The sequence below is a fragment of the Suillus subalutaceus genome (genome assembly GCF_016647625.1).
Source record: "Suillus subalutaceus strain FC151 chromosome Unknown DFJ58scaffold_16, whole genome shotgun sequence".
Lineage (NCBI taxonomy): Eukaryota > Fungi > Basidiomycota > Agaricomycetes > Boletales > Suillaceae > Suillus > Suillus subalutaceus.
Genome location: NW_024540265.1, coordinates 178268 through 205524, shown reverse-complemented (window position 1 = coordinate 205524; position 27257 = coordinate 178268). Strand labels below are relative to the sequence as shown.

Sequence of the window (27257 nt, the reverse complement as noted above, 5' to 3'; positions counted from 1 at the left end):
AGGTCCGCATCATCCACCCTCTCTTCCCCGCAGTTTCAGCTTGGAATCTCAACAAGCTTGACAGAACCTCGTGTTCTCGTAGTATCGAATCAGCGAGGGCCTTCTCAGCTTGGAAAACATCACGCTTCGCTCTTATGAGGTCCATCATCAGGTTTGCTTCACCATCAGATGGATCTCTGACGGACTGTTGAAATGCCGATTATTTTGAGATTTTATGAAAATGTTGAAAGACTGACTCACCATAGCATTGAAATTGTCAACGACTTCCAATATATCGGACATACCACTAGTAGTGTGATAACTGGTGTGCGGATTCGAACGACATGGCTCGCGAGAGTCCCCATTGCTGTTGCGGTAGGCCTGGAGAGAATTTCGCGAGTGTGAACCAGAAGCGCTGACTGATAAGGATTGTAGAGTAGAAATGGTCATCGCAATATGTGAAGAAGGATTATCGGAAAATGCCGGGCCTGTGACTTGTTCGGGACATCACACATTGACGACCTCAGCATGCCAGAAGCTTCAAGTTATTGTCCTTCATGCAGCAAAAAATTCAAAGATCACTCATCTGTCGCTCCCATATGAGTCAGCCCTTATCCGGGTGTAATATATGGCTCGATGACCTGATCCAACTCGAGCAATCCAGCTGCTCCCCGGAAGATGCCATAGAAGTGGACGACATCGCCGAATCATACATATCCAATTCCTATGAACCAGTGGGATTCATGGATTTGGGTGACGTTTTTGGTGAAGGAGAGAGTGTGGAGAGAACGCATCAGGACAGCATACAGGATGAGAGCAGCGAAGTTACAGACCATTTTCCCAATCCCCTGCTTGCCTTCAAGGACGGATACACATTTTTGAGCCTCTTCAACTCCGACGAGAACAGTATATATCATAAGACGAACCTCTATTATCCATTCAGCTCTTGGAAAGAATGGCAAATTTCATCATGGCTTCTGCGCTCGGGATTAAGCATGGGGAAGATAGATGCATTTCTAGGCCTCGAAATGGTGAGTGTCTCCCAACTTCAAGGTCATCGCTACAGCTTACATTAAAGAGTATCTAGATCAAGGACTTATCTTTATCGTTCCGCTCAGCAAGAGAGTTACGGGGCCGAGCTGAAATGTTGCCCAGTGGTCCAAGCTGGAAGTCGCAAGTGATCACTACAACGCATCCTACGAAGTCGCCCGTTGTTCTGTACTGGCGTGATCCTCTTGAGTGCATCTCAAATATCTTCAACCATCCACTGTTTCACGATCATATGGACTACAGCGCTCGCAGAGTATATACTTGTGCGCAGAAAGCCTGCCGTGTATATACTGAATGGATGACAGGAAATAGTGCTTGGGAAATTCAGGTGTGTAACATATCGAAGGGCGAAATCAATAGCTCATATTTCCTTGAAGTCTGCTTTACCTGCGGGTGCAACCCTCCTCGGCACGATTTTATCCTCGGACAAGACTACTATTTCATCATTGACAGGCAATCACGTCGCTCATCCACTCCTCATCAGCCTTGCCAATCTACACATGAACACACGCTCGAAATCATCGACCCACTCTTTTGTCCTCACTGCGCTTCTACCTGTCCCGAAGTTCGTTCACAAGAAAAAACGCATGAAGGGTGTGTTGCAGGATCGTCTTATCCACCAATGCCTTGACATCGTGTTGCATCCACTGAAACAGGCTGCTGAACATGGTATCATGTTGTCTGATCCCATCGGGCGCAGTCGCTATTGCTTTACTACCCTCGCAAGTTATATTGTCGATACGCCCGAAGCAATGATGCTGGCGGCTGTTGGGGGGAAAACATCTCCCGTGACGATGGCGATGTATACACAGTTTGGAGACAGCTTCCGGCATGAACCTAGGACAAGATCGACGACTCTCGCCCAGCTCGCTGTTATTTGCTCACATGCTGATCCAAATGATCTCGAGGCTTATTTCCGTGAAGCCCAGAAATTTTGCCTGAACGGTGTCGACAAGCCATTCTGGAGCAACTGGATATTTGCAGATCCTTCCCATTTTCTTACCCCCAAAATCCTCCACCACATCCATAAAGAGTTCTACGACCATGATGCCCAATGGCTCATTGTATCCATCGGAGAATCTGAAATTGATTTTCGATTCTCTGTTCTACAGCCCATCACCGGGTTTCGGCACTTTCGTGAAAGGATATCGAAGTTGAAACAAGTCACTGGTCAGTTGTCACCGTGACATCCAGTGATCTATTATTGCAGTGAGTGCGGATGCAGCGCCCCCCGGTGTCCTTGCTGCAGTACACGTGCTCATGCAATTCCGTTACCTTGTGCAGTCGCCGCACATTAACGAGAACGATCTCAAGCTTATCTCCGGTGCACTGGACGAATTCCATGTGAAGAAGGACACGATTATTGCTGCTGGGGCTCGTTGGTGGCACCACAATAAAGCCATCAATAATTGGCATATACCTAAGCTTGAATTGATGCAGAACATTGTCCCCAGCATTCACAACAGCGGCGTCACGAGCCAATGGACTGCAGACATCAAGACATCACAGAGATTAAGGACCCTGCAAGATCTAGCAACAACATCAACTATGATCCGCAGATCTGTCGACATCTCGACCGAGCTGACAAGTGTCATCAATTCGAGCTCGCCACCAACCTTTTAGATCATGATCAAAGCTTGCACTCGCAAGTGCAGGATGTCAACATAGACCCTAAAGACGATGTTGACACCGACACTGACGAAACTATTGAGTGTCCGTCTATGGTCCATTCATCTGGATACTCATGTCCCATCACTGACTATTTTTCTATTGCTAGGAAGCTCCAGCATATGGATTTGGTACCCTTACCTCTACGCTCATTCGTCATCAAACGCACCGCCTTCCATCTTTCCTACGATCCCGCCATTAGGAAGGTCACTGTCGATGAGATTGCCGACAAGTTCGGCCTTCCTGATCTGCGGTCAGCTATCACTGATTACCTTCAACGTGAGGCCACCTTTGGACATCAATACATTCATCCAATAGGTGGTCCTAGAAGAGCCGGACATTCTGCTATACTTCCTTTTGACAACCTCCAAGTATGGATCAAAATCCGGCTTCAAGACACAGAATTTCATGATCCTCATAGTATTCGACCTGCTCAGACACTGAACTGCGCACCACCTGGTGGCCCCTGGATTTTGGGTCATTACGACACAATCATTGTCCAGACTGAAGCAGGGTACTCTTGGCCGACTAGCAGTCTTTCAGGTAAGCTTCTGTCTTGTCTCATGCTGAAACATCAATCTAATTTAATTTAATTCGTCTCCCATCTCCTCAGGTCACGCCGTAGCACAGCTTCGACTTATCATGCGTCCCGTGGCCAAACGTGGCACCCCTTCAACATGGAAAGATCAGTTCTTGACTTACGTCCAACGCTTTAACATCTCTGGTGATCGCGACCCAATCACACAGCTGCATTTGCTCAAGAGAGCAAAGCGCTCTAATGGGACTCGCATAGGGGATGTTGTACCTGTCTCTTAATTAAGGGCACCTGTCAATCTCGTTCCACATTTTGGCGCTGTTGCGGACATGCGTCTCACTGCATACAACAGTTTGGAACATGCGTCGGAGTTCTGGTTGAATCACTTTTGGGATAAAAATACCTTTTTCCCTCTATCAGCATAGGAATATGTACATGATCTATCCTCAATAGACAAATCTTGTGATGATGTTTCCTTATGGTGTGAAGTGCTGGCATGTCATTGTCATTGTTCACCTAGTCTCTCAACAACCATGCCATATGCATGTGCCCAACCTCGGTCTGTAGACTATGGGATGAAACTTTCATCTCTGATGTCTGCACCCAAGATAAATGATGTTCCTACCATGGATGCACTCACCGAAAGGGAACTCGATGGTTTGATTTTACAGGAACCTGATGGGCACCTCAGCCATGTACTTTCCTTAATATTCAAACCTTTAGCCCTACAATCCCTCTTGCAAATTCACTTACTGTTCCTTTAATACCAAAACTCCACTTTACCTTCGTAATTTCAGGAAAAAACAAAATTTCACCAACAAGGGCGAAACTGAGTCAGTGTCACTGTACGATACTGTGAATCACTGTTGGAACTGGGCGCTTCCCACACGCGAGCGGCGTGCTAGCAAGTCACCTGACAAAAGTGGGCAGGATCTCAGAGAGGATGAGGAGGAGGATGAAGAGGACGAAGAACAGGACTCGGAAGAAGAAGGGAATGATGGTGAGGTAGCAGTTGGCATAGACTCCGACGACTCACTGGCAGACCTGCCTGATGTTGACACAGCACCGCCGCCGCCGGGACCAATATCAGCATCATCGATCAGTGATGAGACGAGCTACGCAGGGTTCTTCAATACTGTCGCCATTGCCCTCGCTGCAGCAAATGACAAGCTCACCCAATTCAATCCCAGTGGAGTGATACGGACATGGAGCGGTGCGAACTCCACACGCCCAGTCAAGGACGACGAAATCAAGCGCAAACCCGATTTAGCCTTACTAGATGACGTGGAGGCTAGGTGGGATACGATTAAGGCGGTGTGCGAGTTGACATCCCAAAAGTATGTTGATTGTTGATCTACCTGTGCAAAAACTGTGAGCTGATTTTCCAAAGGTACCATCCTACCTCTACTATTGCTAAGACTATCGATAGCAAGGCATACCTTCTTTTAAGGCGCCAGCCCTGGAGACACTTCGTTTTGCTCCTCTCAGTTTGCAATGGGTATCGAGATCTTCGTGTGCATTTGTATGATCACTCAGGTGGTATCGTAACCCCTTGCATCAATATCGACCAGGATCCAGGACAGATTCTTACATACCTTCTCGTGCATTGTTTTCGGCGGCCTCGAGTGCATTGGGTATGATCCTACCATCAGTATCTTTACTAAGATGCTTCAGCCCGGCCAGCTCCAACATTCCTCCACCTTCACTCGTCCTACCACTGGAACTGCCAAATACAATCTAAAACAAACCGAACAAGAGCGCACCTGTCATCCTCGAGAGTGGCGCTTTGGCAGATGATCCCATATCCGAGCCAGAGGGTCCTGAGCCATCAGTTTTGTCCGAACATTCCCTGCCTGAAGATCCTGAAGATCCTGAAAACCCTCTCCTGGAAGAACTCCTCCCTGAAGACCTCCTCCTCCAGGAAGGTCTTCCTTCGCCCCTTCCTGCAGATCCCCTCCTCGTGCCTCTTCCAGAGCCGATTGGAAAAATTTGAGTCAACCATCACTACTACGATATCCTGGAAGTCATGTTCTCTAGCCAAGGCCTTGTCGGTCGTGGCACTGTGTGCTACTTGACAAGGAGGGGCGAGGAGGAATACATTATAAAGGATCATTGGGTTTTAGGGAGTAAGGAGGACGTGTTGAATGAGGTCATCATGTTGAACGAGATGAAGGGGGTTCGTGGCATACCCGAACTTGTTGAGCACTGGCTCGTCGAGATCGGACCTGGGGAGGTCGATGAAACAGAGAAGTATCGCTATAAAACACTGGAGAGTATAGAAGGTACCTTCCGCACTCATATCCGGCTGGTTTTGAAGCCCTGTGCACGACCATTGCATATGTTCCGCACAAAGGCAGAGTTAGTGAGTGTGATCCGGGATATCATTGCCAGTAAGTACACGCCATGCGATGATATCCAAATTTTTGACTTACCTTTTTCTAGTTCAAAAGATAGCGGTTGAAGAGCGAGGTATTCTGCATTGAGATTGCAGCCTTAACAACTCTATGATCGAGGACGACGGTAATGGCTCTCATGGCACAATGATAGATTGGGAATTTGCCATGCGTATTCTTCAGAGCAATCGCTACCCTATCAGCGGTACGGTCAGTGTTTTACTCCCTGACTCTGTTTTCGATGGACAACTGCTCACAAAATGACCAGGGCACAGTACCGTTCATGTCACGGAAGCTTCTTCACCAGCTCTCGGATGTCATTCCTTTGGTGACTGCACAGAAGAAAACTTGAAAGAAAGCTTCACGTTCGAGACCGCAACAGGCTACGTTGATCAAGCACACTTTTTCTGATGATCTCGAATCCCTCTTTTACGTCTTCGCCTGGATCTGCATCGAATTCAGGGGTCCCCTCGGGATGAAACGGGTCCTCAAGTCTAGGGGCGATAGAACCGAATGGCTACCACGCGCATGGTCCGCCAACTCTTACGCGGAGTGTGACCAAGCTAAGACGGGGTTCTTTTTCCACTCGGAGGATTTGGAGAAGCTTGAAAAGCAGATTCATCCCTACTTCAAAAATCTCATTCCACTCGCAAAAGAATGGTACGGGCTGATGAGGAACAACGGCAACCCAGATTCAGTACCCTTTGATGCTGTGCTCGAGATGTTGAATAGACATCTTGCAGAGCTTCCAAAGGACAAACCATCCCCTGAGTTATTATTTGCCAAAACAATCCTCAAGCGAAAACGGCCAACTGGAGATGCTCCTGATTCTGCAGGTGCAGTAGATCCGGGAGTCACTAGGTTACCTAATGACACGACTGGGCACATGGGGCCAGCTGTAGGCAACATGACAATGGAAGCTGCAGTACCCATCAGGCCGTCAAAGCGGAACAAAACCCGATCTTCGTAATGACTCAATACAACTGTAGGCGACCATAGATTTTCTGTTCCGAAACGCTTCGTACCTACATAGCAACTCAGTAGTAGCTATGATGCCTGTCTCCATATGTACTTTACATGTTAGAATCATCCACACCGAGTCAGAATCATCCACACCGAGTCAGAATCATCCACACCGAGTCAGAATCATCCACGCCGAGTCAGAGAGGGCATCAGGCCCAGGGTCTACTATGTCCCGTGCGACATTCCCGCAGTCCTTGGCATCATTTATGTAAGTTTTGAACTTTAATCTACTGACTCACTCATCAACACATTGCTACCTGCAAGCAACTCGACTCATACCTCTGAAAATCGCCTGCAATGACTGCCGAACTACATCACGAAGCCCAAGGATAAAAGTGAGTGTTTGTTAATAATGCTCGGAGGCTCCCTACCCTTGTTGTCTTCCCAGCTCTACTACAAGCTCTAGTACTATGCCTGCGCAACGTGCTGGAAGTCCCAAGAAACGCAAGACAAAGCGTAAAGCTGTGGATTCTGATCTTGGGAAGACACTCGGCAGCGTTGAAGAGAAGGCCAAGCGATCACGAGTCCAATCGCAGGCTGATGCGTCACCACCAGCAAAGCCCCCACAGTCAGTCCCTGACTTGGACGACGCTGACAACTCGAGCCTTCAACGTACTAATTGTGCGGGTGCTGGGAAGGGGGGTAGGAATAGTCAGCTTGAGAGAATTAGTGCCTTGTTGGAGGCGCCTGGGCGGGCAACCAAACCCAAAGGCTCAACCACCCTTGATTCAAACGCTCCTGTGAACCCTCTCGCTCCCTTACCACCTAGCAAGGGTCGCGGGAGTCGCTCAAAGGTAACTTTTAATTCACTCATAAGCAATGCTACTGACTAGTATGATGCTATGTTGAAGGCTCCTCCACCGTACAGTGCCTCACAGCCAGTGGTAGATTCCAGTGTTCCGCCTCCAAGAAAACAAGGCAAAAAAGCCAAGGTTAGCGTCTCTTTTGTAATTCTATAGACTGACTGTTTACTTGAAAGTCTCTTACCAAGAAGACCGCCGCCCCCGCCTCCAGCATTGAGGCGCCCAATCTACCAAACTTTGTACAGCGCGAAGATGGCAAACATTTTGTGTTCCATCCATCAATTGTCCCTTCTCACATGGAGAAAGTTCTTGATGCCTCCTTAATGGCTGCCAAGAGGACCGGTCAGAAGCCTGCCACTATGAGTGTTGACACTTTGTCGCAATCACATCCTTTGAAGACGACCTCAGTTGAGATGAGGCCACATCTGCAAGCTGACTTCTATGCAAATATAGATCCTTCTCTCCGGCCAATTGGTCAGGAAGCACAAGGTGAAGCTAGTTATCGCGGCACCTCCCTCCCGTCAATTGGCCGGGAAGCTTGAGCTGAAGTCTCAACATCTGAGGATGACGATTCCTCTACTGACAACGCTGATGAAAGCGACACTGACGAAGAAAGTGATAACGACGACGGTGAAATTGGTTGGGGAGGAGACCATGGGAGTCATAGTGTGCATCCTGGTACACGATCATTTACTAATCATATCCATCACTAACGAGATACAGGCTTTTCAAAGGAAGGAACATCAGCGCCCCAACCTCGGGCTGTCGCCCTACCTTCTGATTTTGAGTTCCAGCATTCGCGAGATGAAGAGGAGAATGTTGCAATAGGATCGTTAGCAGTTGACAAGACCTCCAGTAGCAGTAGCGATGTTAACAGTGAGGTATGTCCTTCATAATTTCACAGAGTTCGTTAATCATTCCTTGAAGCCTACCAAGCTGGAGGATGTCTTACAGAGTCACCACAAGAAAAATGGTTGTCTGCGCCTCCCTGACCCCGAAATGCTTGATCTCATCCGTCGCCAAGAGACTCAAGCCACTGAATACGAAGTCTCGCAACTCCGGCATTAAGGCTCAGAAGGTCAAATCAGCCAAGTCTAAGGAACCGACTGAAGGCCCTAAGCCGACCCAACTCAGGCTGGTATCCTCCACGGTGGAAGTCCTTTCTTGAGGAGGCAAAATCAGAGTGTCGTGTCCAGCATGCAATCGAGAATGCATTCCCAGACACCGTCAAGGATTTGCCTCTTTCAGTCACCGAAGCACTCACGTCGTCACTCGTCGAATGGCTTGAAGCAGGTAACGAGGTGGAAGTGGGTATGTAATTGTTTTCTCTGAGATATCTCACTCATGAGGTTTACTAGGTATATGGCCCGAACACAAGGCTGATATGGCCAAGTTGGTAAGTATGTCCATTGTCGCTTGCTCATTTCCTCACGCACTATTATCTAGCTATATGAAGACTTATCAACCTGGCACTCCGACCTCAAGAAGATAGCTATCAGTATCACACTCATGAGGTTTACTAGGTATATGGCCCGAACACAAGGCTGATATGGCCAAGTTGGTAAGTATGTCCATTGTCGCTTGCTCATTTCCTCACGCACTATTATCTAGCTATATGAAGACTTATCAACCTGGCACTCCGACCTCAAGAAGATAGCTATCAGTATCACGCCCTCCATGTACAACCTCATCCCCCCAGCTGAGGTGCCTCCTCAAGCTCACACTGCCTGGGTTGAGAACGCTGCTTCAGAACTGTTGGACGAGTCTTTCTTTCTTCACGATGGCGTGGATGACCTTGGGAAAACCAAAAACGCTGCTCACCCTGCACTCAAGGCAGCTGCCGTCGCCTTCTTCTACACTGGTTCCTATCGCATCGCTCACAGGAGACCCGATGTCTTCAAAAAGGAGTTACCTTTGGAGTCTTTGGCTTTGGTTTGCACTGCGGTACTTGTTTGATATTTTATATTAATTATGCACTGACACCAAATTTGTAGTACAACTGCGTCTTTGACGGGCTAATCAAGAATGGCAGTGGCAAGTATTTTCCGAAGTTTACTGCCAAAGACTACTCCTCTGTCTATTTCTCGATGGTTGCCGAACTCAAGAATATCACGACGCACGAGTATCACGGCCCTAAGTTGACACGACAGCTTCGTGAGTGGGCTGCAGAAGGATGGTAAGGAGCTTTTTTTTAAATAAGTCTTCGCTAATTAAATTCACGCAGGGCGCAGTCCTGCAAACTCGACGGCAAGGACACATCAAAGCATCGTCATTTGCGGGTCCTGCTTGATTAGATTTGGACCGCTATTTCGCGACTATCTCTCTCTCACATTCATACATCCATCATTAGTAGTGCTAGTGTATCCGCATTCGTGTTTCCGTGTTACTACTATCATCTGTGATCTAGTAATACATTTTTTTGATTGTGTACGTCTTTTGCATGTGTGGACAGAACGGTACAGCTTAGTGTGCTACTGGACAGTAGCACATGATTTTTTTGTTCAAAATATTGTGCATCACACATTCTCAGTGGTGTCTGTGGTGGTCTGTACAGGAACCTACAGAATGAAGTGTTATTGTAGTGAAGTGTACAGAAGGGACTAAGCTGTGTATCTATCGCATTGTACAGCTCTGTACAGTTCTGTACAGAACAAAGTAGTTTGCTAATGTAGGCCCAGGCCGAGCCGAGCCCCAGCCGAGCCTGAGCCCTACCATAGGGCTTGGCCTTGGTTTGAAGCAAGCCCCAGCCCTCCAAGGCCGAGCCGTGGCCCCGGCTTTTGAGCCGAGCCGGGCCTTGAACATCACTATCAGCAGTTGGGGGGCAACGCAGTTCTCAGCGGTAGTCTCGTGCACTGGCATCTACATTATCTTCACTGTGACCATTGTTACTCTCATCACTGCTGTTGCAATTGGACTCGGAATCTGTTTTATCATTGGTTCCAGAAAGTGGGGGTAAGTCTGTGCTGATCTCTTCCAGGATTCCTTGGCCTGAAAACAGATCTGTCGAGCTCTCATGCCATCGAATCCCACGAATTGCAATGAGATCATCGATCTCATCAAAAACCTCCTCACATGAAACCATTTGTTGTCGGTGATGGCTGCCCTCTTTGTTGTTTTCCCGCGGCTCAGAATTGATTGTACAGACACCTGCGCAACTCAAAAGTGCGTGTTCATGTGCACAATCACATTCGACATGATTGAGTGCTAATGGAAGTGCTTCGGCGGGCTCGCTGCGCTGTTTGCTGTTGTGATCCAATGTACAAAATAAAGCAGAAAGACCCTCTAATTCACAGTTATCCAAGGTTTGTCCAATACAGTACACTATCTCATAATGCATCGTCTCATAATGCATAAATCTCATAATGCATTGACTTCGGAAGGTCCCACCGTGGGCCAGTGAGAAATTGAACCATAATGCATAAGCCTGTGGGACCATTATGCATTATGAGATAGCATTTTTGGCCGGTTGAGTCATATCGGCGATGCTTGTTCGGGTCATTTTATTCATGTTACAATATTGTCAAAGTAACCAACCTTGATTCAATTACCATCCACCATGTCCGAGTCTGTTCGGAAACGCAAACCTCGAGATACACCCTCACCATACCAGATACAGCAAAAAAAACTCAAGGTCAAAAATGCTCCGGTAACTTCAGCACAACCAGCTACAGTGCACACAGCACGTCAAAACCTCACTCTCAGTGATTGAACCAGAGGTTTCCCGCGCAGAAACACTTGCGCTGTGTCAGCGGCTCGGAAGGGCTTGCCTCCAGTTTGGAAATGCTGATGCAACACTTCGACTTGAGTTGTTGAAACAGATCCGTCTTTTCCGTGCTGAGCTGCGACGCGAGGAGCTTCTACACTCGACACAGACTACAATAGATGCTTACTTTCGTTAGATATGTAGTATGTACTTGTGCCGGTGATGCTCTACCGCACGGTGTCACAATTTGTCACAAGTGTGACATATGTACTAATGCATAAATCTCATAATGCATAGGGTCGAAGGGGGTCCCGACATTATGCATTATGAGATAGTGTACTGTACTGCCCCCATACCAGTGCTGCAGCTCAGAAATGACTCGAGTTTCAGGCTCTACAGTGGGTGGGACTATTGGACTCAGAGATAGATCAGGCAAGTTTCGAGGGCAAGGTTGTTCATTGTTATTGAATGTGATAAGACTTGTATTGACTAGCATTATCTATTCCGAAGCAGGTGACAATCAGCATTTCGCTATGCAGAAGTTGGAATAAAACATGCACATGTTCTGTCTGTGAGTTTCCAGCCTCAGGCTCGCTGTGACCTCCATGCTGCCTTGCCTTCTTTGCTGCACGCGCAGCTGCGACATTGCTAATCTGTGCGTCGCGACAGCACTTTCGTCTTCCCATGATGAGCGTTGTGGCAGTGCAACGGCCGACGCTGGATTTCTGTCGGAACTTCAAGTTCATTTTCTATCCATAATCAAGCCCTACGAAACTCTTAGAATTCAAAATGAACTCACCGCTTCCACGGAACACCAATATACTCAATAGATAAATCGCACACCGGTCGTTTCTATATTTTGCATAAACTAATTCTATACATTTCACCTCCGTTAAATTGTTTTTGAATATTTCAGCTTCGTCACTCTAATGTAACGTTTGGCACGTGATGATCGATGATTTCGCATGACGCCTACCTTAGATCTATCAACATGAAACGTTATGTTTATAATGTCCACAATTAGTATTCTATTCTCACTGACTCAGGTTCCCATCAGTGTTGATCGGGAGTTGTTGTTCTTTCGCATCCCCCTTGTTCTCTAGCATAGTGGCTATCCCTACTAAGTTGGCCCAACGTGACGCTCGATCGCCATGTTGTCATTACTCCTATGTTTCAGCCATATGCCTTTTTAATGGATATCAGATGTCCATCTATGCGAGGCTAGTCACACTCTGCTTGGAACGTTGATGCACAGCACTATATTACGTCTAGGACGTTTTGGAGTTGTCTCGACCTGCCAGTTTCAGCCAATGGCACCTTTGCAGTCCTGGTATATAAGGAATCATTGCACATTCTCAATGCCATTCTTCTTTTGCACATCGCCCCACGATGGATATTACTAGCTCGGAAGCGCAGCAGATGTGAGTGATACACACATGATCATGTATCCTGATGGCGACTAAATGTTTACAGGTTGTTCAGCACGTACGCCCTTCTGGCAGCAAACAGTACTAGGACTTATTCTGATTCTTGGTATTAAGACAATAACATGATATTATAGGTATTCTGATATACGACCATATGGCGACCCTACCAGAAGAAATCGCTTTTATTTGGCGTCGTCCGAAAGCGCTGTCTGCGATGTTATTTCTGCTTAATCGCTATCTCGCTCTGCTCTGCAACATCTCTAACTTAGTTTTAAGATTCGTACCACTCTCAGATGAGGTTCTATTGCTTCATGCATATACTGAACTGCCAGGTTCACAACTTCTTTCTGTAGAAGTTTGTTTTATTTTGAGTCTGGTTCTTGAATATTGATTAACAAAGCTTAGATGTCCGGAATACGAGCTATACAGGCAACTGACCCTTGTTTTCCAAGCAGCCGTTGTTTGCCGTGAGTAGAATTTCACTGCAAGTACTTCATATACTGAAAATAGCAGTTATAATGACCATTCGCACTTATGCTCTCTACGGCGGTAGCAGGCGCCTGCTTACTTGGATGGCAATAATAATGATTGCTCTTGCGATAGCAGTTTCTGTGCGTCTTCGAAGTTCGTGTAGAATTTTACACTCTTGTACTAATCGTTTCTAGGTGGGGAGTTTGGGGCATTTTACAGGCGTCCTTTTGTCAGGAGCTGGCTGTTTTGAAACATATACAGCAGCGACGTACGCCATCCTCTTCGCCGTTCTGTGTGTCTACTCAAAGTTGTTGCAGAGCCGTCCGTCAGTGAATCCCGAGTCTGATTTACATGTCACGACCTTACCCAGTTGCAGGTCTTGGGGTGGCATGGGTGGCCGAAATGGTATACGAATTACTGATCTTCATCCTCATAGTGTACAGGATTTGCAAAACTAGAGGCTTGCTGCGGTTGTCTCTAGTCACCAGGAGAAATATCATCGATATCATACTTCACGATGGTAATTTTTTCACTGCATCTGGATTGTACACACTGAATTGTTCAAACACAGGTGCGATGTATTTCGGGTGAGGTTGCTGACGAGATCGTGATTCAAGTGATTCTGATCCCATCATCCGCATACCTTCAGAGCGATGACGCTTGTTAACATACCGAACATCCTGACGTTCTACGTGAGTGAACGAATGAACATCGATAGAGTCACGAATCGCTTACAGCTTGAATCAGTCTGGTTCAGTGAGCACATACAGCCTCATCTCATATTCTGGTTTCCTATTTCCTGACGATTGGCAAGGATGCTATAAGAGGCAGTCTTGCAGCATTGACTAGCTGGTGAGTGGTCGATGCAATAAGCACGAATTGAGATTAATTATGACGTGACATCCAGCTTGTCCGTTACTCTGATCTCTCGTCTGATGCTTAATCTACACCAATCTATCGATACTGGCATTTGCTCCATCCCTGCCCGGGACGAAGGTCCCAGCCTCGCTGTCTTTACCACCAGGATCGACGTACAGTCCGCGATTTCCTCTCACCATTGGTAGGCTGGCATTGGACTCTGTTTCTGGATGCGAAGGTGCGGAGATACTTGATGGGAGTGAAAAACTGTTACTGTAGTCATTTTCTTGAATGCAGGGGCGGATGACGCTGCACTCGCGCTAGCAGCTAAGCGTCCTTAGATGCAATCTCATCTTTGGGCGTAGATAGTATGTTCATTATCCTATTTATTTTCCAATAATCATATATGTTCGTCCGCGATCAGATAATATTGTAATCAAGCCTCTCACGACGGGGTGTCATAACCTGTAGTTGAGAAGACTTGTTCTCTCCAACTGTCAATCAAACTGTCCCAGAGGGATATTGCTTCCGCGTTATTTCCCATTTTAGGTAATTCCTTGCTTTGTGCAACGTTGCCATCATCATGCCATCAACGTGAGCCTACTAAATTTTTAAGCGAATATCAATATCTGCTACCAACTCTTCTTTTCGGACGCCCTTGATCGCGATGGTAGTCATGTTCTAGTTCCCTGTGCTCAAGGAACACAAGCCTTGTAACGGCACAGCCTATGAATCGCCCACCCACGTGAGGCCAACCTCCTGTAACACGCCACGCTGATAAGTGATGGACCAACATGACACTTCATCTACAGTAATTTTTTTAAATCATTGTTTATTGTCCGTTGGGGCGAAGCCGTGCATCTACAGGAATGCACAGCACTATATACCACGTCTAGAACTTTGTTTCGGAGTCGTCCGACTCTTGTCGGCTCATCTCGTTCAGGGCAGTGTTTGACTTGCATGCTTGCATACATAGCATTTGTGCCATGATTGCGGGAAGGTCGGTCGAATTTTCAACGCCGAATGCGGCTCGCTGCTGGCATATAACGCGTAACGGACCACCGCACATTCTCAACGCCCTTGTTCTGTTGAATTTTGCCTCGTCACGATGTCTATTACTGACTCGGAAGTGCAGCAGATGTGAGTGGTACACACATGGTAGATTGTGGCACCACTGGCATGTATCCTGACGGCAACTGGGTATTTACAGGTTGTTCTGCATGTACGCCATTCTGGCGGGAAACAGTATTAGAGCCTATTATCTTCGGTGTCAGGACGATAACACGATATTCTAGGTATCCTGATATACGACCATATGGTGACCCTACCAGAAGAAATCGCTTTTATTTGGCGTCGGCCGAAAGCCCTGTCAGCGATATTATTTCTGCTCAATCGTTATGTTGCTCTGCTCGCCAATATTTCCAGCTTAGTTGTGGATTTGCAGCCTATAATTTCAGATGAGGTTCTGTCATTTTGTTATGCGTGTACCCAACTGGCATACTCACATCTTATGTGTAGAGGTTTGGCTCGCTCTGGTTCTTGAACATGTGTTGTTTCGCTCAATAGAAGCTTAGCTGTTTGAAATATTCGCTATACAGAGAAGTAGCCCTTTTCCTCCAGGGAATAATCGTTTGCAGTGAGTAGAAGTTTGTTGCGAGAAATTCTCTCACAGAACATTTTAGTCATAATGGCTATGCGCACTTATGCTCTCTATGGCTGTAGCAAGCGCCTCCTTACTTGGATAGTAATCGTCATGGTGGGTCTCGTGGGAGTATGTTGCGTAGGTTTTTGTGTATAATTTTGTACTCTAGAGTCAACTGATCGTTCCTAGGCGAACACTTTTGGACAATATTCAAGCAATGTGGACATCGTGCCAAGAGTTGGCTGCAATGAAACATTTTCAAAAAGGGTGTATGTTGTTCTCATCCTCGTTCTGTGCGCCTGCTCAATAGTTGTTGCAGAGCCGACCGTCAGTGAATTCTAAGTCACATTTGCATGTAACTTGATGTAATGACCTTATCCAACTGCAGGAATTGGGCTGGCATACGTTGCCGAATTTATCTTTGATTTATTCATCTTCGTGCTCACGATGTACAGGATTTACAAAACTACAGGCTTGCAGCGGTTGTCTCTAGTCACCAGGAGAAATATCATCGACATTATAGTTCACGATGGTGAATTTTTCGTTGCATCTGTATTAATATTGTAATAACTGAATCAACCGAACGCAGGTGCGATGTTTTTTGGGTGAGGTTGCTGACGAGATTGTGATGCGAGTGATTCTGATCACCATTCCAGAGCGATGACACTGTGCAATATTCCGAATATCCTGACGTACTACGTGAGTCGCTGAATGAGTATCGATGGTATCACAGAACGCTAACAACTTGTATCAGTCCGGTTCAGTGAGCATACAAATCCCGCACCTTATATTTGGCTTGAGTATTTCCTGATCATTGGCAAGGTTGGCCTCAGAGGCAGTCTTTGCACGTTTACTGGCTGGTGAGTAGTTGGTGCGATACGTGTGGATTTATATTGACTACGACATCCAGCATTTCCGTCACTCTCATCTCTCGGCTGATGCTTAATCTACACCAGACTTTCGATACTGGCATTTTCTCCATCCCCGCCCAGGACGAGGACCCAACCCTCGCTGTCCTTACCACCAGGATCGACATACAGTCCGGGTTTTCCATCTGACCATTCGTAGGCGGTATTGGATTCTGTTTTTGCAAGGATTCTTGCGTGGAGCGGAAAGCTGTTACTTTAGTTCTTTACTTAAATGCACTGCGCTGCGCCGGCGGTCATGGGTGCTTAATGTATGTAGAAATCTCATCGATTGTCATCTTTGGGCATGCCCTATGTAGATATGCTATTATTGGCTAATTATCCTGTATGTGCTCGTCCTTAATACGATATCTCTGTATACTTAATCCTAATCCTTTGTCTCTCGGTTCCCAAGTCCTGGTTGAGGTTGTTGTCTACTTTACCTTAATGTGCATCCACTAAACGGGCATCCTCTGTAAATCTTTTGATATCAGCTTAGTTATAGCTTTGCGGTTTGCAGTCTTCGAGCCCATATCGAGTCAAACTCATGTTCGACACACTCGGTCTTAGCGCTACCAAAGCCAAAGTGAAGTCGCAAGCAACTTTGGCTTGTTCACTTAAGACTGTTGAATTGAGCCTCTCACGATGGGCAGGCGAAGACGCTGTCCACTACCGCGTATGTCAACGTTTCAACGTTGCAACTTTGGCGGTGAAATCAACAATCAATCAAAATGAGGCACCGGGTACCGAGCGGTTAAGTCGGTGATTGATCGAATTGATTGCAATTGGATTGTTTTTGATATTTGCCATTTTAGGTAATTTTTTACTTTGAGCACAAGGACGTCGATGATTGATCGCTAGGTTCGTACAAGTCTCATGCATTCCTCTGAACCGCTCAACGTGTTGCAGACCACTTATGCAGAAGAAAGCAGCATGAAAATATCCGACGCTGATGATGAAAATGTCGCCTACTGTGTTTGCGCCGCGCCGCCGGCTTTGTATCCTCGTGGTTGGAAACGTGTTTCAAAATTACCGAAAAAGTTAATTTTGCAGCACGAATTGCCCTGACGCATTTTCTTCTGGCTTCTTTTGTTGGTCCGTAGGCAATTGCTCTCTTGATTGCCTTCTTTTATCGTCCTGAGCTCTTGGGTATATATCTAGGATCCATGTTCGTCTCGTCATCCCAACAAACCAGCCCCAGCCGCGTCCTCTAACAGCCCGAACAAAGCCTACCACTATCACTTGAAGAATCTTTCTTAACCACTGAGCTCTAAAATGTCTACCTCCCCCAGACTCTCCAGCGTCTTCGGCACCTGGCGCAAGGCTTCCATATCCTCAGTTGACATTGATCTTGAGGCACAAACCGTTACTGGCGCACACACTCCTTTCACTCTTCCTGCTGCCATCCAGGCAGCTTATTCTGCTGCTACGCCTGCGCATACACCTCAGCAGAATGACAACACCACAGACCCAGTGGATGACTTTTTTCGGGGTCACTTACGCTCGTGCGACTCGCGAGAGTCGCCATGACTCATACGTCTCTCCTAAGTCGCACTTCTGTGGCTTTGGATGGAGAAGCGCCTCCTCCATATACGAGTGCCACTGAGCCTCCTGCATATAGCTCCACTCCTGTGGAACCTGTGACACTTGCTATGTATCTGTACAGATTCGGATTTTGTGAGTATACGTCTGTTCTGCACTTGTCCGATTTTTCTGATCGAGTCTTTCATAGTGTTTCCCACCTTTCTGGGTAATTGGAGCAATCATCCTACTCTCGCCACTCAAGGCCCCTGCAGACTTTGAACCAACGAAGTCTGAGGACGAGCGCCAGGAGTTGGTCCAGATTATGAGAGATGCTGAGATCAAGTGGGCTAAAAGATCTGCTTGGGCACTCCTGATCTTCCTCGTTGCCATTGGCATTATTCTTGGAGCTATCATCGGTGTCTTGAGACCATAAGCATTCGACACACGTTCACTTTTCCCCTTACGACTATTTCATTCCCTCAAAGACCATCGCATGGATGACTTCATTTCCGTCTTCGTATTTCATTTCAACGTCCTGAAGGTGGCCTCAGGTCATAATCGCCAAGTCTTTCCTTATATTCCTCGGAACCAAAATTCTTTGTATCAGAAGAACTTCCTCACGATATCCGCATACACGAATGGGACGGGCAGTACGACTACATGTCCGTATTTATGACTATATTATGATAAATACTACTACGAATAAAAAAACATCGTTGTAACTTCGTGTATGTTGTTTCGGCGTCTGTGCGGCAAGTGCCGGAATTTGTCGGAGAATAAATCATCAGTTATTCGAATCTGGATATTGCAAAGTATTTTAAGCCTTGTTCGTTTCCTCGAAGCACTCGCTCGTTAAAATTTGGTGTTCTCTGTCTTTACACTTTTCCTCCTGTTTCCTCCGCACTAAAGAATTCGACCATGTTCCGTCGTCTTGCCCTTACTTGCGCCGCTTTGCTCGGTATCGTGTCTGCACAGTTGACCGTCACGTCTCCTGGTACCAATGACTGGTGGGGTGAGTGCCCAGAATGCAGATCTCTAGATATCGCAATGCTGACGAGTTAATGCGTATCCCTCTTGGCTTTTGTCGCTCAATTCTGTAATTCTCTGTTCAGTAGTCGCGTCATCGGCGAACACACTCTCGTGGACGTGTTCGACTTCTCCATACCAGAACTTCACCATTCTGTGCGTACGGTCTCGTTCGGTGCGAGTGAGAGCCCGTTCAACTGACATATTTTTTTGTAGTCTCACCAACTCGAACCCTTCAGTCCTCAGTGCACCCCTTGCCATCATTGCCGTTCAACAAAACTATGACTGTTCCGAAACCATCACCCAGCAGCAATCCGCCCAGCCCGCTGGCACCGGCTACATTGTTCAGTTTGCCAGCACTCTGAACATCACTGATGTGCGTAAACGTTTCTCAGGCTCGTTGACAATTTTTATTAAACATTACACAGATCTACGCTCAGAGCGAGCCTTTCGAGATCAAGGCTCTTGGTTCGTCTTATCCCACTACCACCAGCAGCGCAGGTAGTTCCGCTACTGGGACCTCTTCCACCACTGCTGGGGCTGCACAAGCTAGTAAAACCGGTGGTACTCTCGCGGGATATGTTCCTGTGGGCATGAGCATGGTCGCCGCTCTTGCTCTTGGCTTGGTCGTCGCTTGATGTCATTTCCGGACTTGGACTCCAAAACAGATATCCCTTTGTTTATTATCTTTTTCTTCTTCAGGACCTCCACTTCATGGAACGTATAACCCCCTTTGGAATGTCAGTTTTTTTACAACTTTATGGCCTAATGTGCAGTGTGACGATTTTGGACGTCGTGGTTTCACGCACTGTTGTTTTGCTACTACTTGCATGACGTTATGAACTTGATTCAGGTCGTATGGCCTGTTTGTGTAATTGTTGAGTTCATGGTTCAGCGCTAGCATGTACCGTAGCTTGAAGCTTCAAGATGTGGCAAATTGGTCATAGCATGTTATGAGACTTATGACCGAGTTAGGACCACTGGTCTGATTATCGACCGCTCGTTCGTTCACGCGAACAAAGACCGCCGGTACCTGGAGGTGTTAAGGCAGACTACTATCCCTTCCACTGCAGCAAGTCCCCGACTACCACGTTAGTGGAGGAGGGCACTTTGAAGTTTGTGGTTGTTACATCTCCAAAGGTAGGCTCTGGCGTATCAGAATGGTTACGAGTCTACCAAAAAAATTAACAACCGGCACCACACACGACCGCGCGGACGAACACGTATATATATATATGTATACATAATATAATTAGCCGACAATCCATAATGTACCGTATACGTATGGTCTACTACATGTTATCGCAGGGTAAGCCCAAGGATAACGATAAATGAAGATGTCTCTACATACATATCGAGCACGCATACCATGCTGCGTTCAAGAAAGGGACCAAAAGAACAGTTTTTACAGCTATCTTCATATCGATAGGCCAGAATCTAGAAAATTCACTCAGCCGCTTTTGTTTATTATTGGAGCGACACCAAACAGAGGCGCTGAGCGGCGCATGCTAGCTCTTTTTACGGTAAGTCATTAACCTTATGGAGCTTTTGCGGGGCGGTACAAATGCTATGATGAGACCTTGGAATCACGGCGCGCACGCACTGATCTGCCACCAGCCGCACAAGGTGATGGTGGTACTATGCTACTAGTACGTATGTGACCTTCATGGTCAAGTAATGAAGCCCTCACCATGGAAGACACTACCATGTTGTCAAAGGTAAGTCATACTTGTCATCAGATGAGGCTCCGCTTAGTTTCTCTGACACTTTAGCCTCTTCGTCTCCGTTGAAAACGTATATATATGTCGACAATTTCCGTGCGTGATGATGACGGTCGGCAGCCGTTGTAGTAGTACTCCCCAAGTAATGATGACGACTTACACGACTTACAAAAGTAGTATGAAGCGCCTTTGTTTGGCGTTGCTCCAATAATAAATAAAAGCGGCTAAGTGAATTTTCCAGATTCTGGCCTATCGATATGAAGATAGCTGTAACTTCCAATGAGAGCCTCTGCCACTTAACATCCAAAAACAGAATCCAATACGAGCCTACTAATGGTGAGAGGAGACCGCGGACTGTACGTCGACCCTAGTGGTAAGGACATCGAGGCTGGTCCCGGCGGGGGTAGAGAAAATGCCAGTGTCGATAGATTCATGCAGGTTAAGCATCAGGCGAGAGATGAGAGTAACAGACATGCTGGAGGTCATACTCAGGATCACTTTGTGTCTATCACATCAACCACCCACCAACTAGTAAATGGGCCCAGGCCGCCCTTAATGATATCCTTGTAAATCGTCAGGAAATAGTCAACCTGGTGAAAACATGCGGGCATATACTCACTGAAACAAACTAAATCGTGGTGTGAGCGTGCGACTGAACCAATATTTCATTTGTTGACTTACGAAGTATGTCAGAATGTTGGGTAAATTGACCAATGTCATCCCTCTAAGAGAACGCGGATCAGATCCACTCAAATCACAGGTTCACTAGCACTCTCACGCGAAGTACATCACACCTGCACTTGGTTGGTTCAGTGTTTACAATGCCACTGCGACGAAAAAATACCATCGTGGAATATGACATCAAGGATATCTCTCCTGGATACTAGGGATAATCGCGGGAATCCCCTGGTCTTGCAAGTCTGGATGACTGTGAGGACGAAGATGAGCAATTCGTAGATAAACATTGCTACCCATGCCATCGCATGACCTGCGATTGTGTGATATCGTGGCACCATCAATTTACATCCAGATGTGACTTGGAATGTACTGACGGACAGATCTGCCAAAACTATGAGCAGGCATGTGGAACGATGAAGGGAATGACATACGTCACTGCTGTGTATACTACATGGCAGTCGCCGTCGGTCGCACTGTTTGAATCATATCCAAAAGTTGCCGCCTAAAAGTTCAGCAGACTCCAAAGTCCAAAATTCTTCGTGAACACGTACCAACGCTCCTACCGTAAGAACAAGACCGATGATTGCCATCCATTTAAGCAGGCGCTTGCTACAGCCGTAGAGAGCATAAGTGCGAAGAGACAATATGACTGAAGTTTCAAAACCTCAGTATGTCTTTCTCGTGATAAACTTCTGACTCACGACAAATGAAGACTTGTTGGGAAAAAATTAACACCTGTCGGGCTACCAGGTATTTCGAACAGCTAAGCTTTTGTTGAGAAAATAACAAATATTCAAGAACCAAAGCTGAAACCTCTGCGGAGATGAGGTGTAAGCATGCCAGTCGAGTAACATGCACAACATCGTAGAACCTTATTTGAAACAGGCAGGAAATCGCTAAACAGGCCAAAGATATTACCGAGCAGAGCGGCATAACGATTAAAGAGAAATAACATTGCAGATAGCGCTTTCGGACGACTCCATATAAACGCGATTTCCTCTGGGAGGGTTGCTGTATGGTCGTATATCAGGATACCTATAATATTTGTGAGGGTCTCAAGGCCAAACGATGAAGTGTCCCAGTACAGTTTGCCACGACAAGGACGTACAAGTACACCGACCTGACAGATTACGATGTTAGGTCGCGCGATCAGCATATATAGTAAATCTATGCATTTATCACTCACACCTGCCGCGCTTCCAAGTCAGTAGTATACATTACAGAGGCGTTGTCATGAGAGGAAGGGGTGTTGAGACTTGGGGTTGACCGGAACGGTTTTATATTGGTGTTATACCACACCGCTGTGTTTCACTCCCCTCCCTGCATACATCAGAGATTCACTGTACCATCAAGGGCTATGTGGCCAGCAAGGCCGGTCACACAAAGGCTGGCTGTGCGGAACTGGGCGGAACGTTCAACCGAGTCGAAAGCGTTGATGATGCTGTGCATAGATGTTCTAAGCTAGTCTATTTAGGAATTAGTGTGTTGCTGCCACACGAATGATTCTTCAGGCCCTTACGCTGCTACAAGGCAGTTATGTGCCATTTCTCGCAAGAATAACTGCTACCATGGCGATTGGTCAAGGTCTGAGGGGGAAAAATTGACTGTTTTGGTAATACGCGAACCTAGACTAGCTAGGACGCATCGCTTTAGCAGAGCAGCGCTGGCGCAAATACGCCGGTCGGCGGTCGGGAATTTGGAATCGAATAGTAGGCTGTAGCATGCGCCGTTGTGCCATCTGTCCAGCTTTGTCCAGCTTTGTCTATACTGGACTCGTTTTGGATCTAAATAGAAAGGTACTAGGTAGTAGGGATAGTGTCAAGCCTTGGAGGGACGCAAGCGTAGAGGCCGCTGCATGAGTGGGTACCTGCCGAGGATTCGTCTCGCCACACATTGGCAAGAAGTGAGCAGTGAAAGATTTAGGACACCATTGCACGACGTACAGGTTAGGTGAACATATATGATTTTCGTCAAACGAAACGAGGCATAAAAGCTGAGCGAGGAATCAAACTGAGTGATGGCGGGACGGGGGGGTGAATGTAAGGATTACCATCGTTGACCGAATAGCGTTTCCGCTTACCTACCCCGCCGGAAATAGCCGTTCGCACGCTTACTCTTAACCCCACCAGGCGCGTTTCGCAAAATTTGCGTCCATTCACCAGTATTAAGTAAATATGTATCATATAACATCTAGTCCATGTCCCAATCTGCCTCTGTCAAGACCCTCTCTTGCACAATGGTGCTTGCCGGTGGAAGAACGACAGTGCTTCTTGGCGCTGCAGGTGCCAAATCTTTATCAGCCAGCACGTCGACTAGTTTCCTGGAATTGAGATTGATGATACTGGCAGCATCGAAATCTTCACCGTCGAAAGAATAACTTCTAACTCTCGGTTGACAGCACCAGCCTCGCCAATGTCTATAGTCCATTCAGCATCTGGGCTGAAGTCGGAGAACTTGTACTTGGATTCTGTTGCCGGTGGAACAGGAATGTCCGGTGGCAGTGCCTTGAGACATTGTCGCAGCTCAACTAGTTGATCTTGAGGTGTTGCTGCATGAAAGTTTTGTGGATCACGAATCACGAAGCTTGGCTGGGGGGATGAATGACTTGAAGTTCACACTATTCCATTCAATCCATTCACGCCTCGGTCAGCACGGACTCCAACTCCCTTTCCTCTCGTCATTGTTGACCCTCCAGCTTTCATTATTCGTCCACCGTCACCCTACTCCCAGTTCGCCGTGTCCCGAATCTGTCACAAGTCCCAATATGCAGCTCTCGTAATTTTGTTTAATACCATACCCTTTAATATCGCTAATCACTCATCGTTTCGTATTTCCCCTTCCACCTTCAGTCTACTCTACTCTGTCAGGCGCGACGCCACTCCCTTCAGCGCCCGTCGGCACCAGGGGTGATGCTCAAGACAAGATTGCGGATACGGCTTATAATCACTTGAGACGGGAGGCCCGAGTCCCATGAGCTGCGGCAATCAAGCATATGCATGATGTCTCCAGTATAAATAGCTACCATTTTCATCCTCTTCAGAGTCAGACTCATCTACGTCATTAACATAGGATATATTTGGCAAAGTCATAATTGTATCGGTTTATAGGTCTCATGACTACCATATCATGGACTCGTGAATTCACTGATGACCGTCATGTTATCGTAGGACAAGCCCAAGGAAAACAATAAATTAGGTGTCTCTACATACATATCGAGCACGCACACCATACTGCGTTCAAGAATAGGACTAAAAGAATAGTTTTTAACTTCCAACGAGAGCCTCTGCCACTCAGCATCCAAAAACAAAATCCAATACCAGCCTACCAATAGTGAGAGGAGACTGCGGACTGTACGTCGACCCTAGTGGTAAGGACAACGAGGCTAATCCCGGCGGGGGTAGAGAAAATGCCAGTGTCGATAGATTCGTGCAGGTTAAGCATCAGGCGAGAGATGAGAGTAACAGACATGCTGGAGGTCATACTTAGGATCGTTTCGTGTCTATCGCATCAACCACCCACCAACTAGTAAATGGGCCCAAGCTGCCCTTAATGATATTCTTGTAAATCGTCAGGAAATAGTCAACCTGGTGAAAACATGCGGGCATATACTCACTGAACCAAACTAAATCATGGTGTGAGCGTGCGACTGAACCAATAATTCATTTGTTGACTTACGAAGTATGTCAGAATGTTGGGTAAATTGACCAATGTCATCCCTCTAAGAGAACGCGGATCAGATTCACTCGAATCACAGGTTCACTAGCACTCTCACGCGAAGTACATCACACCTGTGCTTGGTTGGTTCAGTTCTTACAATACCGGTGCGACGAAAAAAATACCATCGTGGAATACGACATCAAGGATGTCTCTCCTGGATACTAGGAATAATCGCGGGAATCCCCTGGTCTTGCAAGTCCTGATGACTGTGAGGACGAAGATGAATAATTCGTAGATAAACATTGCCACCCATGCCATCGCATGACCTGCGATTGTGTGATTTAGTAGCACCATCAATTTACATCCAGATGTGACTTAGAATGTACTGACGGACAGATCTGCCAAGACTTTGAGCAGGCATGTGGAACGATGAAGGGAATGACATACGTCACTGTTGTGTATATTTCGTGGCAGTCGCCGTCGGTCGCACTGTTTGAATCATGTCCAAAAGTTCCCGCCTAAAAGTTCAGCAGACTTCAAAGTCCGCAATTCTTCGCGAACACGTACCAACCCTCCTGCTGCAAGACCAAGGCCCACGATTGCCATCCATTTAAGCAGGCGTTTGCTACAGCCGTAGAGAGCATAAGTGCGAAGAGACAATATGACTAAAGTTTTCAAAACTTCAGTATGTCTTTTTCGTGATAAACTTCTAACTCACGGCAAATGAAGACTTGTTGGGAAAAAAGTAACACCTGTTGGGCTACCACGTATTTCGAACAGCTAAACCTTTGTTGAGAAAAATAACAAATATGCAATAACCAAAGCTGAAACCTCTGCGGAGATAAGGTGTAAGCATGCCAATCGAGTAACATGCACAACATCGTAGAACCTTATTTGAAACGGGCAGGAATGCGCTAAACAGGCCAAAGACATTGCCGAGCAGAGCGACATAACGATTAGCGAGAAATAACATCGCAGACGGTGCTTTCGGACGACACCATATATACGCGATTTCTTCTGGGAGGGTCGCTGTATGGTCGTATATCAGGATACCTATAATATTTGTGAGGGTCTCGAGGCCAAACGATGAAGTGTCCCAGTACAGTTTGCCACGACAAGGGCGTACAAGTACACCAACCTGATAGATTGTGATGTTAGGTCGCGCGATCAGCACATATAGTAAATCTATGCATTTATTACTCACACCTGCTGCGCTTCCATGTCAGTAGTATTCATTATGGAGGTGTTATCATAAGAGGAAGGGGTGTTGAGACTTGGGATTGGCCGGAACGGTTTTATAGTGGTGTTATACTGCACAGCTGTGTTTCACTCCCCTCCCCGCATCCATTAGTTAATGATAGTGATTCACCGTACCATCAAGGGCTATGTAGCCAGCAAGGGCGATCACACATGAGTTGGTTGTGCGGAACTGGGCGGAACCTTGCGAGTCGAAAGCGTTGATGATGCTGTGCATAGACGTTCCAAGCTAGTCCATTTGCGAATTAATGTGTTGCTAGCACACGAATAATTCCTCGGGCCCTTACGCTGCTACAAGGAAGTTATTTGCCATCGGGACCGATGATATATCACAAGCGCTTTATGTGCCATGTGGTATAATTTCTTGCGAGAATGACTGCTACCATGGCGATTGGTCCAAGGGGGAAACATCGGCTATTTTGGTAACACGTGGACGGTGGACCTAGACTAGCTAGGACGCATCGCTTTAGTAGCGCAGCGCTGGCATCGGCGGTCAGGAATTTGGAATTGAATTGCAGCATACACCGTTGTGCCATCTGTCCAGCAAGGTCCAGCTTTGTCTATACTAGACTCATTTTAGATCTCGCATGGCGCAAATAGAAAGGTAGGGATAGTGTCAACCCCAGGAGGGACGCGAACGTAGAGGCCACTGCATGAGTGGGTTCCTTCTGTGGATTCGTCTCACCACACATTGGCAAGAAGTGAACAGTGAAAGGTTTAGGGCATCATTGCACGATGTACGGGCTATGATGAACATGGTTAAACCACTGGCAGGTGAACATGTATGATTTTCGTGAAACGAAACGAGGCATAAAATCCGAGTGAGGAATCAAACTGAGTGATGTCGGGACCGGGGAGAATAAAGTGCGAATAGTCGCTGTGATAAGCTAGGGATGATGAACACACTTTTAGACATCTCGCGGTGTCCTAGTATGAC

At 46.8% G+C, this 27257-nt stretch overlaps 11 protein-coding genes across 11 annotated transcripts; 8 read left to right on the top strand and 3 right to left on the bottom strand.

Annotated features, from left to right (window-relative positions):
• Window positions 1–536: 536 nt before the first annotated feature.
• Window positions 537–3513, top strand: DFJ58DRAFT_838211 (uncharacterized protein; the record flags this gene model as incomplete). Its single annotated transcript, XM_041392440.1, has 6 exons — window positions 537–1010; window positions 1067–1357; window positions 1407–2199; window positions 2240–2407; window positions 2470–3240; window positions 3311–3513. 6 exons carry the CDS (start codon window positions 537–539, stop codon window positions 3511–3513), a joined length of 2700 nt encoding a protein of 899 aa, XP_041247918.1.
• Window positions 3514–3765: 252 nt separating this feature from the next.
• Window positions 3766–5225, top strand: DFJ58DRAFT_723892 (uncharacterized protein; the record flags this gene model as incomplete). Its single annotated transcript, XM_041385067.1, has 4 exons — window positions 3766–3927; window positions 3956–4569; window positions 4623–4719; window positions 4989–5225. The coding sequence occupies 4 exons, from the start codon at window positions 3766–3768 to the stop codon at window positions 5223–5225; spliced, it is 1110 nt and encodes a 369-aa protein (XP_041247917.1).
• Window positions 5226–5258: 33 nt separating this feature from the next.
• DFJ58DRAFT_723891 (uncharacterized protein) lies at window positions 5259–6595 on the top strand (the record flags this gene model as incomplete). The annotated part of the gene is made up of 5 exons (XM_041385066.1): window positions 5259–5622; window positions 5675–5701; window positions 5780–5835; window positions 5894–5953; window positions 6008–6595. 5 exons carry the CDS (start codon window positions 5259–5261, stop codon window positions 6593–6595), a joined length of 1095 nt encoding a protein of 364 aa, XP_041247916.1.
• A 463-nt stretch (window positions 6596–7058) lies between these two features.
• On the top strand, window positions 7059–9745 carry DFJ58DRAFT_723890 (uncharacterized protein; the record flags this gene model as incomplete). Its single annotated transcript, XM_041385065.1, has 13 exons — window positions 7059–7442; window positions 7500–7580; window positions 7628–7940; window positions 8001–8129; window positions 8175–8332; window positions 8379–8498; window positions 8564–8762; window positions 8810–8847; window positions 8898–8949; window positions 8975–9012; window positions 9063–9395; window positions 9446–9627; window positions 9676–9745. The coding sequence occupies 13 exons, from the start codon at window positions 7059–7061 to the stop codon at window positions 9743–9745; spliced, it is 2097 nt and encodes a 698-aa protein (XP_041247915.1).
• A 2499-nt stretch (window positions 9746–12244) lies between these two features.
• DFJ58DRAFT_128113 (uncharacterized protein) lies at window positions 12245–14352 on the top strand. The gene is made up of 14 exons (XM_041378764.1): window positions 12245–12575; window positions 12628–12662; window positions 12716–12930; window positions 12982–13048; window positions 13095–13192; window positions 13247–13320; window positions 13370–13377; window positions 13429–13572; window positions 13624–13639; window positions 13702–13744; window positions 13800–13808; window positions 13867–13904; window positions 13960–14278; window positions 14335–14352. Exons 1-13 carry the CDS (start codon window positions 12544–12546, stop codon window positions 14114–14116), a joined length of 936 nt encoding a protein of 311 aa, XP_041247914.1. The 5' UTR covers window positions 12245–12543; the 3' UTR covers window positions 14117–14278; window positions 14335–14352.
• A 528-nt stretch (window positions 14353–14880) lies between these two features.
• Window positions 14881–16581, top strand: DFJ58DRAFT_768902 (uncharacterized protein). The gene is made up of 12 exons (XM_041388977.1): window positions 14881–15050; window positions 15121–15155; window positions 15206–15372; window positions 15483–15546; window positions 15593–15690; window positions 15742–15821; window positions 15872–15879; window positions 15941–16084; window positions 16142–16157; window positions 16209–16251; window positions 16307–16412; window positions 16463–16581. Exons 1-11 carry the CDS (start codon window positions 15019–15021, stop codon window positions 16361–16363), a joined length of 744 nt encoding a protein of 247 aa, XP_041247913.1. The 5' UTR covers window positions 14881–15018; the 3' UTR covers window positions 16364–16412; window positions 16463–16581.
• Window positions 16582–17539: 958 nt separating this feature from the next.
• Window positions 17540–18778, top strand: DFJ58DRAFT_768893 (uncharacterized protein). Its single transcript, XM_041388976.1, has 3 exons — window positions 17540–17962; window positions 18007–18148; window positions 18190–18778. The coding sequence occupies exons 1-3, from the start codon at window positions 17733–17735 to the stop codon at window positions 18412–18414; spliced, it is 597 nt and encodes a 198-aa protein (XP_041247912.1). The 5' UTR covers window positions 17540–17732; the 3' UTR covers window positions 18415–18778.
• A 29-nt stretch (window positions 18779–18807) lies between these two features.
• DFJ58DRAFT_742926 (uncharacterized protein) lies at window positions 18808–20008 on the top strand. Its single transcript, XM_041387228.1, has 4 exons — window positions 18808–18993; window positions 19097–19163; window positions 19224–19383; window positions 19436–20008. The coding sequence occupies exons 1-4, from the start codon at window positions 18900–18902 to the stop codon at window positions 19643–19645; spliced, it is 531 nt and encodes a 176-aa protein (XP_041247911.1). The 5' UTR covers window positions 18808–18899; the 3' UTR covers window positions 19646–20008.
• A 1050-nt stretch (window positions 20009–21058) lies between these two features.
• On the bottom strand, window positions 21059–22624 carry DFJ58DRAFT_723886 (uncharacterized protein; the record flags this gene model as incomplete). Its single annotated transcript, XM_041385064.1, has 12 exons — window positions 21059–21203; window positions 21254–21291; window positions 21348–21356; window positions 21410–21452; window positions 21507–21522; window positions 21573–21716; window positions 21781–21788; window positions 21838–21908; window positions 21958–22055; window positions 22108–22149; window positions 22208–22526; window positions 22595–22624. 12 exons carry the CDS (start codon window positions 22622–22624, stop codon window positions 21059–21061), a joined length of 963 nt encoding a protein of 320 aa, XP_041247910.1.
• Window positions 22625–23718: 1094 nt separating this feature from the next.
• On the bottom strand, window positions 23719–24087 carry DFJ58DRAFT_838204 (uncharacterized protein; the record flags this gene model as incomplete). Its single annotated transcript, XM_041392439.1, has 2 exons — window positions 23719–23994; window positions 24025–24087. The coding sequence occupies 2 exons, from the start codon at window positions 24085–24087 to the stop codon at window positions 23719–23721; spliced, it is 339 nt and encodes a 112-aa protein (XP_041247909.1).
• Window positions 24088–24727: 640 nt separating this feature from the next.
• Window positions 24728–26537, bottom strand: DFJ58DRAFT_723885 (uncharacterized protein; the record flags this gene model as incomplete). The annotated part of the gene is made up of 13 exons (XM_041385063.1): window positions 24728–24875; window positions 24926–24963; window positions 25020–25028; window positions 25082–25124; window positions 25179–25194; window positions 25246–25389; window positions 25454–25461; window positions 25511–25581; window positions 25631–25728; window positions 25782–25896; window positions 25953–26201; window positions 26270–26374; window positions 26433–26537. 13 exons carry the CDS (start codon window positions 26535–26537, stop codon window positions 24728–24730), a joined length of 1149 nt encoding a protein of 382 aa, XP_041247908.1.
• Window positions 26538–27257: the final 720 nt, after the last annotated feature.

What these genes read in the sequence shown, in the direction of transcription:
- DFJ58DRAFT_768902 (XM_041388977.1), top strand. Translation starts at nt 15,019, where the DNA reads ATGTCTATTACTGACTCGGAAGTGCAGCAGAT. An exon ending in GACTCGGAAGTGCAGCAGAT is followed by an intron (nt 15,051 to 15,120) that starts GTGAGTGGTACA and finishes GGGTATTTACAG; the next exon opens with GTTGTTCTGCATGTACGCCA. An exon ending in CGAATATCCTGACGTACTAC is followed by an intron (nt 16,252 to 16,306) that starts GTGAGTCGCTGA and finishes AACTTGTATCAG; the next exon opens with TCCGGTTCAGTGAGCATACA.
- DFJ58DRAFT_768893 (XM_041388976.1), top strand. Translation starts at nt 17,733, where the DNA reads ATGTCTACCTCCCCCAGACTCTCCAGCGTCTTCGGCACCTGGCGCAAG. An exon ending in TTTCGGGGTCACTTACGCTC is followed by an intron (nt 17,963 to 18,006) that starts GTGCGACTCGCG and finishes GTCTCTCCTAAG; the next exon opens with TCGCACTTCTGTGGCTTTGG. An exon ending in GATTTTGTGAGTATACGTCT is followed by an intron (nt 18,149 to 18,189) that starts GTTCTGCACTTG and finishes AGTCTTTCATAG; the next exon opens with TGTTTCCCACCTTTCTGGGT.
- DFJ58DRAFT_128113 (XM_041378764.1), top strand. Translation starts at nt 12,544, where the DNA reads ATGGATATTACTAGCTCGGAAGCGCAGCAGAT. An exon ending in AGCTCGGAAGCGCAGCAGAT is followed by an intron (nt 12,576 to 12,627) that starts GTGAGTGATACA and finishes AAATGTTTACAG; the next exon opens with GTTGTTCAGCACGTACGCCC. An exon ending in CTCTTGCGATAGCAGTTTCT is followed by an intron (nt 13,193 to 13,246) that starts GTGCGTCTTCGA and finishes AATCGTTTCTAG; the next exon opens with GTGGGGAGTTTGGGGCATTT.
- DFJ58DRAFT_742926 (XM_041387228.1), top strand. Translation starts at nt 18,900, where the DNA reads ATGTTCCGTCGTCTTGCCCTTACTTGCGCCGCTTTGCTCGGTATCGTG. An exon ending in TGGTACCAATGACTGGTGGG is followed by an intron (nt 18,994 to 19,096) that starts GTGAGTGCCCAG and finishes TCTGTTCAGTAG; the next exon opens with TCGCGTCATCGGCGAACACA. An exon ending in GCACTCTGAACATCACTGAT is followed by an intron (nt 19,384 to 19,435) that starts GTGCGTAAACGT and finishes AACATTACACAG; the next exon opens with ATCTACGCTCAGAGCGAGCC.